Here is a 15,300-nt window from a genome sequence, read left to right on the forward strand (position 1 = left end):
GGAACTCGGAACGCTGGCGGGTGAGTGTCAAGAGGACATCGCACGCTCGATGTACAATTAGGGTTTACACTCGCCATCGGCTGCTCGCAAGTCCCAGGTAGAGTGTACAGTGTAGACAACCAAATCAGCATAGTACAACGATCATGCAATTGAATAGTGCATAGGGTATGGTCTCACCTGCTCCCTCAATCAGGACGTAAGGGGTGGCACGACAGCGTGCACTACCGAATCAGCACACGACGATGAGGGCAGGGGCCCAGGTGTGTATAGAATTGAGAACGCACAAAGGTGTACCAAAGCATAGCATGTGTGGTGGTGATGGTGATGGTGTGGCCGTCACCAGCCGCACTGTTGGTGCGATGACGAGCCGCAGCAGCTGATCGACCAGATGCCGAGCCCTGATCAGAGCAACATTTGATAATATAAAAGCGAGGTACGTGGGGGGGGGGTATGTTTATCTACAGAGAAGCGGTATTGCTACACTTGACAGCATCGATATATATATAAAGGGACGGCTGCAAACATCAAAGATTCAAGCACGAGCTACTTTTCATCTATAGACAACGTCACTTCACTCTGGAGCAGGGGAGATCGTTTGAAAGCGGTGGCGTCTACGGTGAGGTAGGTGTCGGGTGTCGATTGTGCGCGCCTGGATTGATCACTCTGCAATGTATACCACACACCTGCTTGGTATGACGATCGCCAACGCAGGCAGATCTTCAATGTAGGCCCCCTTTGCGTCCGAGGTCGCATCCCTGGGTACCCAACAGAGCGTGCACAGCCGCTTCGGCGCATCACATTGGTTAAGATACTTGCCCACCTGCAACTCTTTTCCATCGCTGTCTTCCTTTTCCATTCCCCTCCTTTTCTGCGGATCACGCAGATGACTTCGGTCGCCATGCGTTGTGTCAGAAACCAGCTCAGGATCATCATTGAGTGGCCGTGATCGGTCTAGCGACCATATCCTGAGCCGGCCATCTGCTCCCAGAGCCGCCATAAGGCGTAAGTGAGCATGTGTGATGAGCGGCAGTGTGAATGAATATTCATTCTGGTGGCCTTCGAAGTCGAGCAGTCTTCGCGGAAAGGCAGCGGGCGAGGCCGTCACAATGCATCGACGTTCGCGTGGCTCCGTCACATCCCACAGGCTCAACCCCCCGTTGATCTCAGCGATGAGCAGCTCTTGCCTGCATGCGACCGGGTTGTAGAGCACATCCAACTTTGTGATCGTTGCCAAATTCTCTTTCCCGGCCAGCTGCCAATCGAGCACGGCGGTATGTTTGCCACCACCGCCATGAGCAGAATCAAAGGCGATATGCCAGGCTTGCACTACTCCGTTGCGAAAGCCGATGAAGACTGTCCCCTCGTTCGTGACTTGAACGGCGGTGGGGTCGCTCGCAACCTTCGCTGTCCCTAGACGAGTCCGAAGCTGTGCAATCAACCGCCACGAGCAGCGTTGCTCCACGTCGAGAAAGATCTCGAACACGCGTACTATGTGATGGGATACTGAGGGAAGTGCCAAATAACTTTCATGCGTCAGCCCAGTGCCGACGCGAAATGAAGAATCATCGATGGCACCCACTCTTCGCGACATATCTGCAATTATCAGATATCGCACCTTCCCCTCTGGTATCCCCATCCCATATCGTTGCATCCCACTCGCTCAAAACCTCCTGGCGAAGCATTATGCGCTCCTTTGAAACGTTCGCTGCGAACACAAGATGCCCGTTGTGGACACTGTGATTGCATTTAGAGTTAGTGTTCAAAGCGAATCCCAGCGGCGGTCAAGTAGTCACTCACACGAGGATGTCACCATGCATCTGAGCATGCAAACTATCGCATATCATGCCTTCGTGGCACCGGAGATGCGCGACCAACTTTGGTTCCTCGTTCGACGTATCGTAGAGACTGAAGCGTGCGGACCGTGGAACCGATCAGCAACTTGCGCTCTCTAACCAAGGCCTCGCATGCAGCTCACACATAAGAGCTAAAAGACCCCACGGAAAGCCTTCCCTTGAACATTCGGCCTCCGCTCTTGCGGCCAAACACGCCACTTGACTGCCACCAGGCTGCTGGAAAGATCTGACGGTGCAAGGTTCATATCAGCCGCATATTGACCTATCTCAAAGCGCACACGGAAAAAAGTCCAAGCCGCTAATGCACATACATGGGTCCAAAAAGTGGCCGGCTGACGACCTGAGTGGTGAGAGGACACGATCCGCATGCGACTCGCAGCATGCTCCAGTGCTCGTCTTGGGAAGCAAGGCCACAGGTGGATAGGGGCGCCATTTCAGTTTTCATTCATGTGCTGACTCGGACGAGGACGATTGTCGCTCAAGGCTTACTCTCTGTATGCGGCTCTAGCGGTAGAAGAAGCCCCCGTTATGAGTTTGCCACTCTGTGCTTGCAGCCTGATCTGTGTGAAATCTGCTGCTACTATGCATGTGCTCGTATCACCTGACACTCGCGGTGAGAATTCGCCGCCCAGCACTTTGGGTTGTATGTACCCGATTTCGTCGAGGAGTTCTAGATCGCTGACTTCAACTGTTGAAGTGGGATCGCCGTATACAGCAACTTTGCGTCTTTTGCGACCGACTGGTACGTCCGCTGGTTGCTTGCCTTTCCCACTGTGGCCGAGATTCTTTTTGGTACCGTCCTCGACGCCCCTAACCTTCGGATCCTTTTTGAAGAATCTTCTCTTGACTGCGTCCCATTCATATCCAGGCATGGCGAACGGCGGGGCCGGCGAGGTGTTGGGTGCTGACGAAGGCCCTGCTGCATCCGCGGCAGCGGCGCGTGATCTGTACACCATGCCTGGCATATTCACGACGTTCTCGACAGCGATCGCTTAAGGCCTTTCCGCGCCTCCTTGTGTCTTCGTCTCTCGGAGCCGTGGATCATGGATTTCGGACAACACTGGAAGCCATAGCGCGCTTCCCCGCAGCTCTCTGCCTCTTGAGGATGCACAGATAGCATGGGGCGCTTACAGTCTTTCCAACTTCAGCAGCACGTCCAGCTCTCAATGCATTCGAGGAAAATGGGTGTATCGTCCGGAACAATGCCCGGAAGCGAAGCAAAATACATGTGAGAACCTTCAGGAATAGTTGTAAAATTCACACTTTTTGGACTGAACTCTGGCGGGATATGCAAACTTTTAGGTCATTTTTGCGGCTTGTCACGACCATGTTTCGTTTCGTTGGAAACATGACAAAAACCTTGAAGTATCAAGTGGTTCATTTACAAGCTTCCCCACTCCGTGCGGCTTTCACACATATGTCACACTTAGGTATCACTGTCCACCTTGTGTTTTGTATTCCTGTCGTGAGCGCATACATGGAAAATGCGGCTGTATATTTACTGTATCGGCCCGATTGACTGCCCAAAGAGACTTGTAACGAGGGTAATGATTGTATCCGCGATCATGTATCCGCAGTCGAAACGACTTTCTCGTTCACCGCGATGACCTCCCAAACGCGCGCGCTAAGCCTCAAGGAACGGCAGGACGGCCTGCAAGAATCCCTGCGGACTGTCGCACATCGGCAGGTGACCAGCGCCCTTGATAAGTTCAAAGTGCGCTCCGCCGCCGAGCTCAGCCTGCAGCGCGCTGAGCGCTTGCGGGATCTTGCCGTCCAATTCGCCGGCCACGAGCAAGACGGATGCACCTTTGCAGCCAAGCGCGGCCTTGAGCCCATCAGCGTAAAGGTCGTACGACTGCAGGGCCCTGGCGCCCGCTACGAAGCCCTCGACCGGAGTGTGCACGACCATGTTCTTCACCTTCTCCCTCGTCGCGGGTAGGCACTTGTTGCCGGCCTGCACATCGAACCACCTCGCGACGGTCACATCCGCCAGCTTCCCCATCCCTGCGGGCCGGTCACCGTGCTCGGTCGCATCCGAAGCGCCACGCGCAAGTTTGATGCGCTCGTCCCACGCGCCGATGTTTGCCGCAGGCGTGAGGGGCTGCGTATCGCACGCGACGACCTTGTCCACGAGCGCAGCGTGTCGGATCGCAAAGGACAGTGCCGTGGCGCCGCCCTGCGACACGCCAATGACGGCATGCAGCTTCGGTACTCCAAGCGCTTGTACGATGCTCGCTGCGTCGTCAGCGAGCGTGTGTATGCTGCAGTCGTGGTCCGGGTTCGGCGGAACGTCCGAGAGTCCATGCCCTGCTTGGTCGTAAGTGATTACGTTGTACGTCTTTTTAAGCGACGGCAAGACCCAGTCCCACATGCTTTGGTTAGTCATCAGGCTGTTAATTAGCAGGATCCAGGGTGCCTGGAGCGATGCAAAATGCGCTCGGACGGCTCGAATTTGTGGTGTTTTGTCTCGCCCTGGGACGGTGATATATCGGACCTCGCTGGCATAAGCAAGCGTGGCGTCTGGCACGCGCTTTGGGAAGGTACCATCTCCATCTGCTGTTATGGTGACGGCGTTGGGTGCAGATTGTAGCGGGACAGCACAAGGGGTGTTGGCTTTGTCGTCGATGTCCGTCGCAACGAGGAAACGCGACACCATGTTGTAGGTCGCCACGGTTGCGGCAGCCTCGACCAATTTCTCGTTCAACAGCGTTTCCTTGTCGGCGCCTGCATCGCCTTGCATGGCAATGCTCTCCTTGAGCGCTTCCTTTAGCTCTCCAAACACTGCGTCGGGGACCTGAACATGCGCCGTCGATGCCTCTGCAAAGGCCAGAGCAGCATTCTGCAAGCGCGAGAGGATATTGCCGGCACCTGCAGACGGGTTGTCTGCCGATGATGGGTCAGAGAGAGATGTTATGGAGAGGGACACGTCTCCGACGCGTGCAAGCTGCTCGTTGGTCAATCCCGCTTTGCGAGCGACGCCTTCGTGGTGCGACCACTCATATGCGGCTCGATTGCGTGCGGCGACCCGGAGGATCTGCACGTGCCGTGCGAGCGGGGGCATGGTTGAACCTTCCGTCAACGGAATGGGTAAAACAAGATTGAAGCGAACGCACCATGATCTCTCTGATATCATCTGGAAGGCTGCTCTTGGTCCTGATGGCTCCGAGAAGATTGTTCCACCCAGCTGCAATCGGACTTGAGTTGAGCAGCATGCCATCGAGCGGCGTCAGGCCGCGAGCCGCTCCTCTTCGCTCGCGGATGGCATCGGCCACGGCATCGGTGCCGGCTGCCGGGTAGCGGTAAGGGATGCGTGGCATGCGGTGGAAGCGAAGGCTCTGAGAAGCTCCTGTGGGATCTGATTAGGGGTAATGCGGTGATGTGGAAGAGCACTTTGGGAGCGATGCGATTGATATCGTATCTATGCTAGTGTTGCTAGACACGTCCATCAGCCAATAATCAACCGTGGCAAGGGCAAAAGCCACAGGTGGGCATCGCTGGCACCTTCGCGCGCGAAACGCCATGGTTGGTAGGAGATTAGGGTTATGAGAGGCGAGCCTGTCACGAATCAGCCGAGCACACACCTTGCGCAACAATTTAACGTACACCTCACGACATGCAGCATAATTTCTGGCGGCCCTTGGCAGAATTCAATGAGTCAGTCGCGCAGCGCGCTGATGGCGATGTTCTCAGCCGACTATCCGGGCTATGCACATGTAGCTCAGTCGGCCATTGCGTTCGGAAGTCTGCCTGGTCACACTCGACTACATGGATGCTAACGACGATTTTGATGTTATTGTCTTCCTTGAGCGAAGCTGCCCGTCTGGAGCAAGCTCTTGTTTGAGGTACGAAAATTGAGCAAAGATGGTGTAAGACCCAACATGACCGCCATTTCCGAACGGTGGCATGTCTAGCGCTAGACTGGAGCGCCAATTTAAAGGCTTGCACTATGAGAGTCCACTGCTCATCCTGGAGCATACCCAATTGTCCTTCTCGAACTCGATTTCCTTCCAATGGACCGTCTTTCCTTCACAATCCGGTCTTCCACAGTCGCTGATCACCCCCTTGATCTTCTTGATGGTGTTATCTTCAATTGCATCTTCGGATTGCATTTTGTCGGGTTTCATTCGGAACACGCGCACGCGCACGTAGAGATGAAACGAAGGGGAGGCAGCAACGTGTCCAATTGTATGTTCTCGGTCGGCCGGTCTTAGACCCATTGTGCCACGTTCTCGTCGGTGACAGTGGGAGACGGGATTGGTGAGGAAAGACGGTCTATTAGAAAACCATCGAGTTGAAAGGGATGAGAAGTTTGCTCTACGATGAGCCATGGACGCATCATAGTGCAAGTCTTTGAATCGGCACTCTGTCACTGGCCGACCGACGGTCGTCACGAGGAGCGGCTGCCGAAGCATTTGGCCACAACGGCAAGTGTAGCAAACACATATCAGATTCGACATCCATCAGTCAGCATCCTTTCTTTAATATGTGCAGCAAGCTTGCGTGTGCAACACCCTTCTCGCATCGCATAAATAGTAGTCACACCAATCTCATCGCATTCCTTCAATGTATGTAGTCCCCAACAAGTGTAATGCATTCTGTCCAGAAAGTGACTCGCACCTGATCACTCTGTTTCCGGCACTCTGTTCTCTGGAGGCCTTGAGTCGCCTACCACAAGCGAGCCACGGTGGGGCGGCGAGTCCCAAGTCATCGATCTTATGCGCACGCATTCTAATTCTCAGCTTTTATATCCTCCTTCATTTGCACATTGATCCTTCGAACCCTTCAAGCACAGCGACTTTGCTGCGTGGGTGCACATGCACTTCCTTCGTAACTGGGTCGAGCGGACGAACTCGCGGACGTTGCTCGTTAGATTCGTACACGATGCAATTGTACGCAGGCGACCCGCCTGGCAGTTACGTGCGCGAGAAGTAGAAGCGAAGCGTTTGCAATATTTACGAGTGTATCGTTCCCAATCAAGCTTCCTCGAGCCGCCAAATAAGCGCAATACATAGCTGTGCCAGCGTGGGCACAGACTGCTTATGCCTCTCCGTCCCCCTAGTTGCCCATGTGTGGTCCTGCGTGCCTTTCGCAAATATGTAGCTGGGAGGCGTGACTCTCATCAGTCCAGTGGCAAGAGGAGTTCCAGAGAGGCTGAAGAGTAACCATTGAATTATTGTAAATGACGGGAAGGAACACGTGATCATGCCTTCAACCCTCCCGTGACATGGGCCTCACCATTGACGCATCCACCAGCCACTTCCCTCTCCCCTCTTGTCACTTTTGCTGCATTGAGGATATGCATCCGTATGCTCCTTAGGCTATGAATCTAGTCATTATCCCTGCCTTCGTAGTGTCCCTCGGCACCTCGGCGCAATGGTTCATTCTCAGCGCCCACACTCCCCAAAAGAATCTCATCGCCGAAATTGCATCATCGAGGTCCGATTTGCGCAACGTCAACTCCGAAAATCGAAGGGGTGCTGGGCATGGGAGCAGTGTACCTGGCCTCTGCCCGGCAGTCACGGCATCAGGGTCACTCGTGCGAGAGAGATTCTAGCCCCTTGCCGCCTCTCGCCATCCCGAAAAAGCTAAAAGATTCTGGCTAGGCGACACATTTCGGCCGAGTCGACAAGGCCAGTGTCAGCTCGGGTATATATATATATATATATGTGCTTCTGACGCTCCCGTTAGCTCATGTTCACCCGCTTCCTCAGACATAGCGTCTGTCAGCGAGTGAATGACACGCCTCTGCATCAAGAGCACGTAAAGGAACGGCGCACAAGGGCAAAAGGATGAAGCTTTTCCACTCGGCCACCCTCACAGCAGCGGCTCTCGTGGCCGCCGCCGGCTGCGTAAATGGTGAGCTTCTCAGCTTGCTGATGGCGTCTGCTGTCTCTGTCGTTTTCTGAACAACCTCCCCCTCCCTTAATGACCAGCACACGGCGGCCCCGAGACGAAAGGCGAGCTGCAAGAGTTCATGTCGCGCCAAGAGTCTGCGTACCACTGCGCGCCAGCAGTAGCCGCCTACACGGCCGCACGCAAGCGCTCCTGGGCTCAACGCGTCCTGGGCGGCGACGCACTTGCGCACAAAAATCTCTTCGTCGACGGCTACTTCCAGGAGCAGATGGGTATTGAAGGCCGCGCGGAGTCCCTCGAGGCTGTTGGGAAGCAGCTGATGGAGTGCAACCCGGTGCAAGCGAGCAAGATACGCAATAGCACGTGCGTCCTTGCGCCAGAAGTCACCGAGGGACCCTACTATCACATCAAGGGCCACCCAATCCGTAGCAACTTGGCTGAGTACCAGATCGGTCTGCTCTTCCTCATGAACGTCGGCGTCATCGACGTCAACACGTGCGAGCCCGTACCAAACGTGCTCGTCGACCTGTGGCACGCAAACGCGACCGGCTCCTACGGAGGCCACCCGGATCCGCGGCCGGATCTCGTCAACGAGCAGCCAGCCGCGGACGGGGTGCGCAAGGGCCTCCTCTCCGCATACCCCAGGACCAAAGATGACGAGACCTGGCTCCGCGGCGCTCTGCCGACCGACGCGAATGGTGTCGCGGAATTCACATCCATTTTCCCTGGATATTACACAGGGCGAGCGACGCATGTGCACGTCAAGGTCCACCCGGACTGGACGCAGCTGCCAAATGGAACGTTCATCAGCAGCAAGGTCCTCCATACTGGCCAATTATTCGTCGAAGACAGACTCAACGAGGAGATCGACAAGATTTGGCCGTATTCGGAAAACCCAATTCGTACTCTTCCAGGTGAGAGCATTTCCAGCAGCATGGAGCCCCATTTATCTGCCGTGCTGACTCGGGCTTCTCCCCCAATGCCATGGTAATTTCTGCATCTGCAGGCCGCGGCCGCACCCGCAACTGGGACGACTCGCTGCAGGTCTACCAGGAAGCGCAAGCGAATGGCTACCAGCCCACGTTCGACATTGAGTTGCTCGGCGGCGTGGTAACGCAAGGACTGATCGGGTACATCACCCTGGGAATCAACATGAGCGCGCCCGGCTATGTGGGTAAATGGAACCCGGAGAGCGGGAAGGCTGGGAGCCTCTGAGGACTTGTGCATCAGTCGGAATCCTGTAATTTCACCACAAAGGGGTGCGTAGAGCATCGGTATTGACAGAAGGCACCGACGAGGAAAGAGGTCCAAGTGAGACGCATCGTGAACGCTCTCCGCTCGGCAGATCTCATTGGCGATGTACGAGTCGAGGAACCAGCTAGAACGAGAGACAGAGGACAGCGGGCAAACGGGAGAAGACGCGTCCAAGGTGACTTTACTTTGGATGCGGAAGGATACACTGACATCTTGTGAAAGGTGTGTGGTGCGAAGTGGACGATCTAGCTCAGCTCATGCGATCACTGGAGTGACGCGAGCTCAAATAAGTGCTATTAAAAAGGAGAAGCCACTTGTCCATAAGGTGTGACGAAGAAGGTGAACTACTTTTCTTACTTCATTGGGTACGGAAATCAATGAGTTGACGACACACCCTAATTGCTGCTGAGAGTCTGGGCGAGCTGGTCGAAATCGTTGACGAGACCGAGCTGGCCAATGAGACTGCAAGGGTGGAGAAATATGATGCTGTTAGCAGCTGTCACAAAAGAGGCAGGAGAGAGAACGTATTCAAAGCTCGCGTGTCAAGGCCGAACTTCTGGATCGGGTCGCCGTCGAGGTGCAGAACGAGGCCAGCGGAGGGCGCAACGACGCCCGTCAGTAAGGGTTGGCGAGGCTCAAGGAGTCCGGGGCCAGGGAGAGCAGCAGGTCCACTGCGGCAGCAATGAGCGAGTACCGGGGGCGCGAGGACAATCACAAGGTCAGTGATACTCGACAGGCCGAGGTCTGTGGTGAGGTGCTGGACGATGTCGAAGATTCGCGGCAGCTCTGTGTTGAACTCGGTCTTGAGGCGCATGACGGCTTTCTCGAGGTCCATGCCACGCTTCGTGTTCTTGCTCGACTTGAGGTCGGCCGCAAGGCTCTGCAGCTTTGAGACGAGTGGTTTGAGGTCGTTGTTCAGATTGGTCAGCACCGTCGTGACCTCGGCCTCGGACTGGACGGCGTTGATCACAGAGTAGTATTTCTGCAGAACAGGCTGGAACTGGTTCATCGCGCTGACAACTTCCATTGAGACGTCGCGGCTGGTAATCTGCTGGGTGGTGGGCAGCCATGCCGCCGCCAGCGGCCATGGTGACGAGAAAGACATTGAGCTTGAGGAACTGCATTTTGAATCGAGAGGAGGGATGCGAGAATGGATAAGGCAGAGAAGGATGGAGAGCCAGGATGAAAATGTGGTTTGCTTGGAAGCTTGCTGGTGGAAACGCTCGCCTCCCATCGGCATCTGCAGATGTGCGAGGAAGCCACAACGTCGGCTCCGGTAATCTGTGGACGCTTCAAGGTATACCAAGGATACAGATGGGCGGCGAGGTCGGCCCTGTTGTTGCTGCGGCGATCACAAGCGAGAAGCAAAAAATCGAAGAGAGCTGCTCGAACTTGAGGTTGAAAGGTGCCAAAATGACCCGGAGAGGGCAAGTGCTAGTGTTGGCACGGATTATGTAGCCTGCACCTCGCCTTCTAGAGGATCGCGAATGCGGCGAGGACCGCTCGACTTCCCCTCCATGGTCACTTGTATAAACCCTACCACTCACCTGATTATACTGGCAGCGCGATGGGAACACTATGACATTTCTCTGACCAGTTCGTACGGACTTTACCGCGATTTGACTACAGGTCAAGCCTTCACCTTGTCCCTCGTCAGACAGAGCAAGCGTGCAATAGCCCGGTGGACCGCTAACATGCTGGTGATCAGATCGGGGGTGCGGTGCCGTGTGTCGTGCTGCATTGCGTTGCGATGCAGCACCGAAAGAGATATCAATATGTGATGTGATCCCCGTTTGAGACTAATCGAATTACAATTGATCCGTACAAACACATTGTGCCCTTCATCCGTTCTAAGTTCATACAAGCATATTTGACCTACCGCACTAATATCGCTCTTGCAAATTGGAATAATCGACCCCCTTCAATATCTTTTTTCGTAGAAAGTGCACACTGCCGCCTAATGCAGCAGTCGCTGCCATGCAGCTGCCGACCCAGATGATGAGCGCGGCGTAGCCATAGCTCCCGAAGACCGCTTTACCGGGTGCAGCTCCCTGCTGCGACTGCTCAAGTAAAGCAGCTGCGATCAGCGGGCCGATGAGACTCGCCACTCCCTTGATGGCACCATAGCTCATCAGGATCGAGCTCGTTTGTGTGTTCCGAATGCGCGCCACGTCGCCGCATGACGCGGCCCACGTTGCTGTAAAGCCACCGGCAGAGATTCCGAAGAGGACGATGAAAACAACAATGGCGGAGATGCTCGTCGACAGTCCAAAAAGGAGCAAGGCGGACAGAGAGGAAACTGTACCGACGACCATCGTCACCAGCGGGTATGGCAGGCGGTCGCAGGCATGTCCACTTCAGCAGAGACCATGCAGCGTCGAGTCAGTACTAATTGAGCGATCTCCAGACCCTTGAAATGGAAGTCACAGGCACGCACAGGATCAATTGGCCAATGGCTGCAGCGGCGTTTAGGATCGCAACTCCGGCAGTCGCCGCTGGCGGTGCAAGAACGTCAGGGCTTGGGATTCCAGCTTCGCCGCATGGGATTTGCCACTTACCGGTGGTAGACATTCCTGCAGTCTCGATGTATAGTGAAATGTACAGCGAGATGCTCAAGTAGCCGGCGGACAGCACGAACACCGTGGCAGCCTGTAGAAAGTAGCCTACTTCAATTTCTCGTTTGCACGCTCCTCCGCTCCCGACCTGCAGCGCTCACGTTCAAGAGGTAGAGCTGCGACGTCACAAAACCGAAGCCGCGGGGCGAGAGCCGCTTGATGAGACTTTGATCCTTTGTAGCATTTGGGCGAGGTGTCTGCGTTGCAGTCGGCCGTTGGACAGGCAATCGAGGCGACATAAATAGGACGGCGGGGGCACAACAAACCATCAGGCCAGCGTAGATCCGTAGCGACCACCTCCATCCAAGCTGACTCAGTGTAGCCTGAAACAGGAACGGGAATGTGATACCCCCGAGTGTCGAACCGGAAAAGATCAAGCCCGAGGCAAAGCCTCTTTTCTTGTCGAACCACTGTGGGAGGAGCAAAAGCACCGGTGTGAATGCCAGCCCGGCTCCCAGACCAGCTCCGACACCTTGAAGAGCGATGAGCGCAGGGACACCGTTTGCAAAGCTTGCCGCGAGAAGGCTAGCGACAGCGATGAGGAGGCCGGCGAAGGCGATGTGTTTGGTGAGGTAGGCGTACTTGCGAAACACGGGCACGAATATGCCACCGCTGAGATATGAAAGTGCGGCTAAAGCGGTGCCAATGGCCGAAATACTGACGGGGGACGCTGTGCCAGCAAACACTGTCGTGTAATATTGCTGAAAGATACCCAAAGAAAAAGCCGTGCCCCAAAGAATGAACTCGAGAACCCATGCACAAGCAACAAATGTGTATGCGGCGCGCCCTTTATCGACCGGTGGTAACGCCGTCGCCAATCCTTCTTGCATTTGCGCATGTTCACTCGCCGTCCGAACCAGCTCGGATTGAGAGCCTGAGCGTGAGATTGATTGCAGACCTGGAGGAGTGCTCGGACGACTTTCGTGGTGGACAGAGGCAGCGGGCGTTTGCGAGGTGCTGAAGGCGCCGCCAGAGTCGACGTGCTCTAGCCACGGTTGCTGCTTGGGCAGTGGCTCAAGTGCAATGCCATCCATCGTTGCCACCTTTCGTTCGGACCGCAAGCTCAGAGTCCTATGCTACCGTCGACAACATCTGCGTCAGAGAGCCTGACAAATAAAAAACCAGCCTGTTTTATACGAGATTCCTGCTTTGCGCTGGAGATCGAATTTCTGAGCCGCTGCTGATTCCGCTTGACAGGTCAACCCCGTCAAAGTCGAAGTGACTCATTGTCGCATACACTTGCGGAAGTGTAAACTTTAAGCTCAACTTCGTGACTCTTGGATATGGGTTCTCACTTCCGTCCCTGCCATACGCATGCAGCCGTGGGCTGGAGAGGACACGTCCCAGCCAGGCACACATGCGGCAGTTGCAGAGCTGGAAGATTTCCATGGCATACTATGCGAGCTACCTAGCTGCTCTTGACTTTACCACGCTAGACCTGGCAAGCACATCGCGATGCGCACAAGGGTTTAATAGTCGAGGAACTTAGGCAAATTCGATATTCCTCGAAGGATTGAAATTATACGGTAAAGTGGGAACGCTTCAAATAGCAGAGCAAGAGAAGGGAGGGAAATGAAGCTGAAAAAACTATGTAGCCGCCCTGTGTAGGCCCAGCTTGTGGTGGTGTCCGCGCAGGCAGGAGTCCAGCCCCGTGCTAATCATTGCCGGAAGGCAAAGACTAAGGGAAAGCGAATGTGATGAGCGTCGAAAGATAACGAGTGTGTGGTGTGTGGATGTGAAAGAGTGTGTGGGGCATCTGAGCACCCTTGAGTCGAACCGAACCGAATTAAGCTGAGGGGACGATCAGCCGAAATTGGAGAAACCGAAACTTGTCGACATCAAAGGGGTAATGAAGATGGAAGGACTGGAAATAAAGAGGCCGTCGCTGCCTACCCTACGAACCTTTACACCGGGGTAGAGTCACCAACCATTCAAGGCCGCGAGGTCTGCGAGACGGAAATACCGTGCCGTGGATGCCCTGATGTCAGTGCAACGCCGTATGCGTGGCTGGCTGTGTGCTGTTGCGGCGTGCCGTAGTTGGACTGGCGGTTGCTGGTCGCGGGTGCGATGAGCGAGCCGCGACCTCCAGTCTGTCCCGTGGAGAGCGCCATGCCGTGCTGCTCCTCGTACTCGAGCTGAATGCGCTGCGACGGGGTCAGGCTCGTCATAGAGCGATTGGACTCGCCGTGCTCAGAGGCGGACGCGCGCTCGGTATCGCGAGAGGCACGGTTGGTGACGAGCGCCTCGACAGCAGCACCGGTGCCAATAGCACCAGCAGCCACGCTGCTGTAGCCTGGGTCCACGAACGGGTTCTCACCAGGTGGGCTGAGGCTGCGAGGGCGCTCTGACATCTCGCCATCGTGGTGGGACCAGACCTCTGCGAGCTGGCCGCCGTTCATGACGCGGTCTTGCTCCATCTGGCTGGGCGCCCAGGTCTCGCGCAAGCCAAATGAGCGGATTGTCGGCGCGCGTGTGACGCCAGTGGAGGGTGCAGTCTCCTTAGACTTGCGCTGCTTTCGCCAGATGAGAAAGAGGATGGCGGCGATCAGGATAGCACCAACGGCGGAGCAGACACCTATAAGCGCATCGCGGACGGTCTTGTTGTGGTCATTGCCTGAGGCAACGGTGTTGAGTTGCGCACCAGATTTGGAGACACCTGCGGTGTTGAGAATGTTGAACGTGGGATCAATGTAAGACGCAAGCTGGGTAGACGCCGTGCCCTTCTGACCCTTGTACAGCGCCGAGCTGGTGTTGCTGACAGCCGACTGCAAGTTCTTTACCTGGTCCGTGGGGATGTATGCGAGCCAGGTGGTCAGGGCGTGCCAGTTGGTGTTGTCCGTGTCGTTTGCCTGATGCCATGCAGCGAATTCGTCCGTGGTAACCGAGCTCTGTGATACATTCAGCGCCTGCAGAGAAGAAAAAAAAGAAAAGCGCATCCACTCGCCGTATCAGCACACAGCACACCTGTACACACCACGTTGCACATAAAATGAGTGCATGCTGTGCTGCGCTGTACATCTACTCACCGTCGCAACGATGCCGGGCATCAACTTGAACATTTGCGCGGGGAAGGAGCCGGCGCTGGGGCCGACGACGGAGTACCACATGATGGACGCATTGAACAGGATCGCGACGCTGGTCGTGTTGAGCGGCTGCACGGGCACGCCGCCGACGGGGATGAGCGTGTCGGGCAGCGGCGCACGCATTGCCGTGCCGCTGCCAGTCGCGCTGGGCGCCGCTGCCGCCGCGCCGCCCGCGGGAGCATTGCCGCTGCCGCTGCCGTCGCCATCATCGCCATTGCCGAGCATAAGCGACGACGTCGGTACAAAGTTGTACGGGTCGGGTCCCTGTACGACACCAGTGTCGCCGCCAGAGGCGCCGGTAGCTGCAGGCGTGATTTGCGCGCCGTCTGCAGAGTGCGAGGCGCTAGGGCGGCCGCCACCGCCGAGGATGTTGCCATCGCCGTCGGCACCAGAGCCGGAGCCTGCGCCGGGAGAAATGGGAAGGGGCAGGGGTGCGTGGGTAGGATTGCTGGTGCCACTGCCACTGCCACTGCCGCTGCCGTCACCGTTGCCATTGCCCTTGCCAGGGTCGTTGCAACCCCCGAGAGTGATGAGCCCGTTCAGCGTGCCTCGAAGGCCGCTGCCGCACTTGTTGCCATCGCCGCTGCCGTCGCCTTTGCCGCTGCCGTCGCCTTTGTCGCTGCCGTCGCCTTTGCCGCTGCC

At 56.0% G+C, this 15,300-nt stretch overlaps 7 protein-coding genes across 7 annotated transcripts; 1 reads left to right on the top strand and 6 right to left on the bottom strand.

The window, feature by feature from the left end:
* Window positions 1-452: 452 nt before the first annotated feature.
* Window positions 453-1,814, bottom strand: K437DRAFT_64692 (uncharacterized protein). The gene is made up of 2 exons (XM_013384441.1): window positions 1,798-1,814; window positions 453-1,734 (listed from the first exon to the last, which is right to left on the bottom strand). The coding sequence occupies exon 2, from the start codon at window positions 1,649-1,651 to the stop codon at window positions 659-661; it is 993 nt and encodes a 330-aa protein (XP_013239895.1). The 5' UTR covers window positions 1,652-1,734; window positions 1,798-1,814; the 3' UTR covers window positions 453-658.
* K437DRAFT_64700 (uncharacterized protein) lies at window positions 1,794-2,992 on the bottom strand. The gene is made up of 3 exons (XM_013384442.1): window positions 2,343-2,992; window positions 1,976-2,249; window positions 1,794-1,905 (listed from the first exon to the last, which is right to left on the bottom strand). Exons 1-2 carry the CDS (start codon window positions 2,816-2,818, stop codon window positions 1,985-1,987), a joined length of 741 nt encoding a protein of 246 aa, XP_013239896.1. The 5' UTR covers window positions 2,819-2,992; the 3' UTR covers window positions 1,794-1,905; window positions 1,976-1,984.
* Window positions 2,993-3,287: 295 nt separating this feature from the next.
* On the bottom strand, window positions 3,288-5,200 carry K437DRAFT_276918 (alpha/beta-hydrolase). Its single transcript, XM_013384443.1, has 2 exons — window positions 4,967-5,200; window positions 3,288-4,887 (listed from the first exon to the last, which is right to left on the bottom strand). The coding sequence occupies exons 1-2, from the start codon at window positions 5,168-5,170 to the stop codon at window positions 3,478-3,480; spliced, it is 1,614 nt and encodes a 537-aa protein (XP_013239897.1). The 5' UTR covers window positions 5,171-5,200; the 3' UTR covers window positions 3,288-3,477.
* Window positions 5,201-7,559: 2,359 nt separating this feature from the next.
* K437DRAFT_260276 (aromatic compound dioxygenase) lies at window positions 7,560-9,267 on the top strand. The gene is made up of 3 exons (XM_013384444.1): window positions 7,560-7,709; window positions 7,787-8,620; window positions 8,713-9,267. Exons 1-3 carry the CDS (start codon window positions 7,643-7,645, stop codon window positions 8,919-8,921), a joined length of 1,110 nt encoding a protein of 369 aa, XP_013239898.1. The 5' UTR covers window positions 7,560-7,642; the 3' UTR covers window positions 8,922-9,267.
* Window positions 8,815-9,366, bottom strand: K437DRAFT_64804 (uncharacterized protein). Its single transcript, XM_013384445.1, has 2 exons — window positions 9,355-9,366; window positions 8,815-9,253 (listed from the first exon to the last, which is right to left on the bottom strand). The coding sequence occupies exon 2, from the start codon at window positions 9,170-9,172 to the stop codon at window positions 8,933-8,935; it is 240 nt and encodes a 79-aa protein (XP_013239899.1). The 5' UTR covers window positions 9,173-9,253; window positions 9,355-9,366; the 3' UTR covers window positions 8,815-8,932.
* K437DRAFT_265406 (MFS general substrate transporter) lies at window positions 9,356-12,609 on the bottom strand (the record flags this gene model as incomplete). The annotated part of the gene is made up of 8 exons (XM_013384446.1): window positions 9,356-9,422; window positions 9,485-10,302; window positions 10,508-10,695; window positions 10,912-11,315; window positions 11,398-11,416; window positions 11,519-11,663; window positions 11,842-12,245; window positions 12,474-12,609. 8 exons carry the CDS (start codon window positions 12,607-12,609, stop codon window positions 9,356-9,358), a joined length of 2,181 nt encoding a protein of 726 aa, XP_013239900.1.
* A 1,455-nt stretch (window positions 12,610-14,064) lies between these two features.
* K437DRAFT_216781 (uncharacterized protein) lies at window positions 14,065-14,382 on the bottom strand (the record flags this gene model as incomplete). Its single annotated transcript, XM_013384447.1, has 1 exon — window positions 14,065-14,382. A coding segment is annotated over one exon (318 nt), but the record flags the coding sequence as incomplete, so codon positions are not given.
* Between the last annotated feature and the right edge of the window lie 918 nt (window positions 14,383-15,300).

The sequence above is a fragment of the Tilletiaria anomala genome (genome assembly GCF_000711695.1).
Source record: "Tilletiaria anomala UBC 951 chromosome Unknown K437scaffold_189, whole genome shotgun sequence".
Classification (NCBI taxonomy): domain Eukaryota; kingdom Fungi; phylum Basidiomycota; class Exobasidiomycetes; order Georgefischeriales; family Tilletiariaceae; genus Tilletiaria; species Tilletiaria anomala.

Excerpts from the sequence above, each read along its gene's own strand:
- K437DRAFT_64804 (XM_013384445.1), bottom strand. The coding sequence starts at position 9,172 with ATGTCAGTGTATCCTTCCGCATCCAAAGTAAAGTCACCTTGGACGCGT.
- K437DRAFT_260276 (XM_013384444.1), top strand. The coding sequence starts at position 7,643 with ATGAAGCTTTTCCACTCGGCCACCCTCACAGCAGCGGCTCTCGTGGCC. Across the intron at positions 7,710-7,786 it reads CGCCGCCGGCTGCGTAAATG|CACACGGCGGCCCCGAGACG; the intron begins GTGAGCTTCTCA and ends CTTAATGACCAG. Across the intron at positions 8,621-8,712 it reads CCCAATTCGTACTCTTCCAG|GCCGCGGCCGCACCCGCAAC; the intron begins GTGAGAGCATTT and ends CTGCATCTGCAG.
- K437DRAFT_64700 (XM_013384442.1), bottom strand. The coding sequence starts at position 2,818 with ATGCCAGGCATGGTGTACAGATCACGCGCCGCTGCCGCGGATGCAGCA. Across the intron at positions 2,250-2,342 it reads GCTAGAGCCGCATACAGAGA|ACGAGCACTGGAGCATGCTG; the intron begins GTAAGCCTTGAG and ends TTGCTTCCCAAG.
- K437DRAFT_64692 (XM_013384441.1), bottom strand. The coding sequence starts at position 1,651 with ATGCAACGATATGGGATGGGGATACCAGAGGGGAAGGTGCGATATCTG.
- K437DRAFT_276918 (XM_013384443.1), bottom strand. The coding sequence starts at position 5,170 with ATGCCACGCATCCCTTACCGCTACCCGGCAGCCGGCACCGATGCCGTG. Across the intron at positions 4,888-4,966 it reads ATGATATCAGAGAGATCATG|ATCCTCCGGGTCGCCGCACG; the intron begins GTGCGTTCGCTT and ends CGGCACGTGCAG.